The sequence below is a fragment of the Corvus brachyrhynchos genome, unplaced genomic scaffold, assembly GCF_000691975.1.
Source record: "Corvus brachyrhynchos isolate BGI_N302 unplaced genomic scaffold, ASM69197v1 scaffold2475, whole genome shotgun sequence".
NCBI lineage: Eukaryota > Metazoa > Chordata > Aves > Passeriformes > Corvidae > Corvus > Corvus brachyrhynchos.
This window is the reverse complement of record NW_008238215.1, coordinates 29023-29927: the sequence shown is the minus strand read 5'-3', so window position 1 is coordinate 29927 and position 905 is coordinate 29023. Positions and strand designations below refer to the sequence as shown.

General features: G+C 54.0%; 1 protein-coding gene across 1 annotated transcript in view; it reads left to right on the top strand.

Annotated features, from left to right (window-relative positions):
• The first annotated feature begins 493 nt into the window (after positions 1–493).
• Positions 494–905, top strand: part of LOC103615205 (synaptotagmin-3) — a 15734-nt gene continuing 15322 nt past the window's right edge. Inside the window, 1 exon segment of the mRNA XM_017733674.1 lies at positions 494–887. Coding sequence (XP_017589163.1) covers positions 733–887 — 155 coding nt within the window. The 5' untranslated portion in view covers positions 494–732.

The window sequence follows — 905 nt, the reverse complement described above, 5'->3', positions numbered from 1 at the left end:
TTTTCCCCCCGTTTTCCCCCATTTTCTCCATTTTTGCCTGGTTTTGCCCCTTTCCCAGGCCATGTCCGGGGGCTACGAGGAGGACGTTTTCCCCCATTTTTGCCCATTTTTTGCCCAATTCCCCCCCGTTTTCACCCATTTTCTTAATTTTTGCCCATTTTCGCCCATTTTTGCCCCATTTCTAGGCCATGTCCGGGGACTACAAGGAGAACGTTTTCCCCCTATTTTTGCCCATTTTTCCCCCATTTTCCCTGTTTTTGCCCATTTTTTGCCCATTTTTTGCCCATTTCCCCCCGTTTTCCCCCATTTTCTCCGTTTTTGCCCATTTTCCCCTCTTTTTGCCCCATTCCCAGGCCATGTCCAGGGACTACGAGGAGGACGTTTTCCCCTTGTTTTTGCCCATTTCATCCCCATTTTCCCCATTTTCCCCCAATTTTTACCCATTTTTTGCCCATTTTCACCTGGTTTTTCCCCCATTTTCTCCATTTTTGCCCATTTCCGTCTGGTTTTGCCCGGTTTTGCCCGTTTTCACCCATTTTCTCTGTTTTTGCCCCATTTTTAGGCCATGTCCAGGGACTACGAGGAGGACGTTTTCCCCCCATTTTTGCCCATTTTCCCCCCATTTTCCCCATTTCCCCCCTGTTTTTACCCATTTTTTGCCCATTTCCCCATTTTCCCCCCATTTTCTCCGTTTTTGCCCATTTTCGCCCGGTTTTGCCCCATTCCCAGGCCATGTCCGGGGACTACGAGGAGGACGTTTGCCGCAGTGCCCTGCGCCTGGTGCACGAGCTCTGCTTCGCCCCCCGCGCCCGCCCGCCCCACGCCCGCTGCCTCGAGTTCACCGACCTGCTGCGGCACCGCGCGCACCCCCGGCCGGCCGACACAGGGCCCGCCCCAGCGGGGCA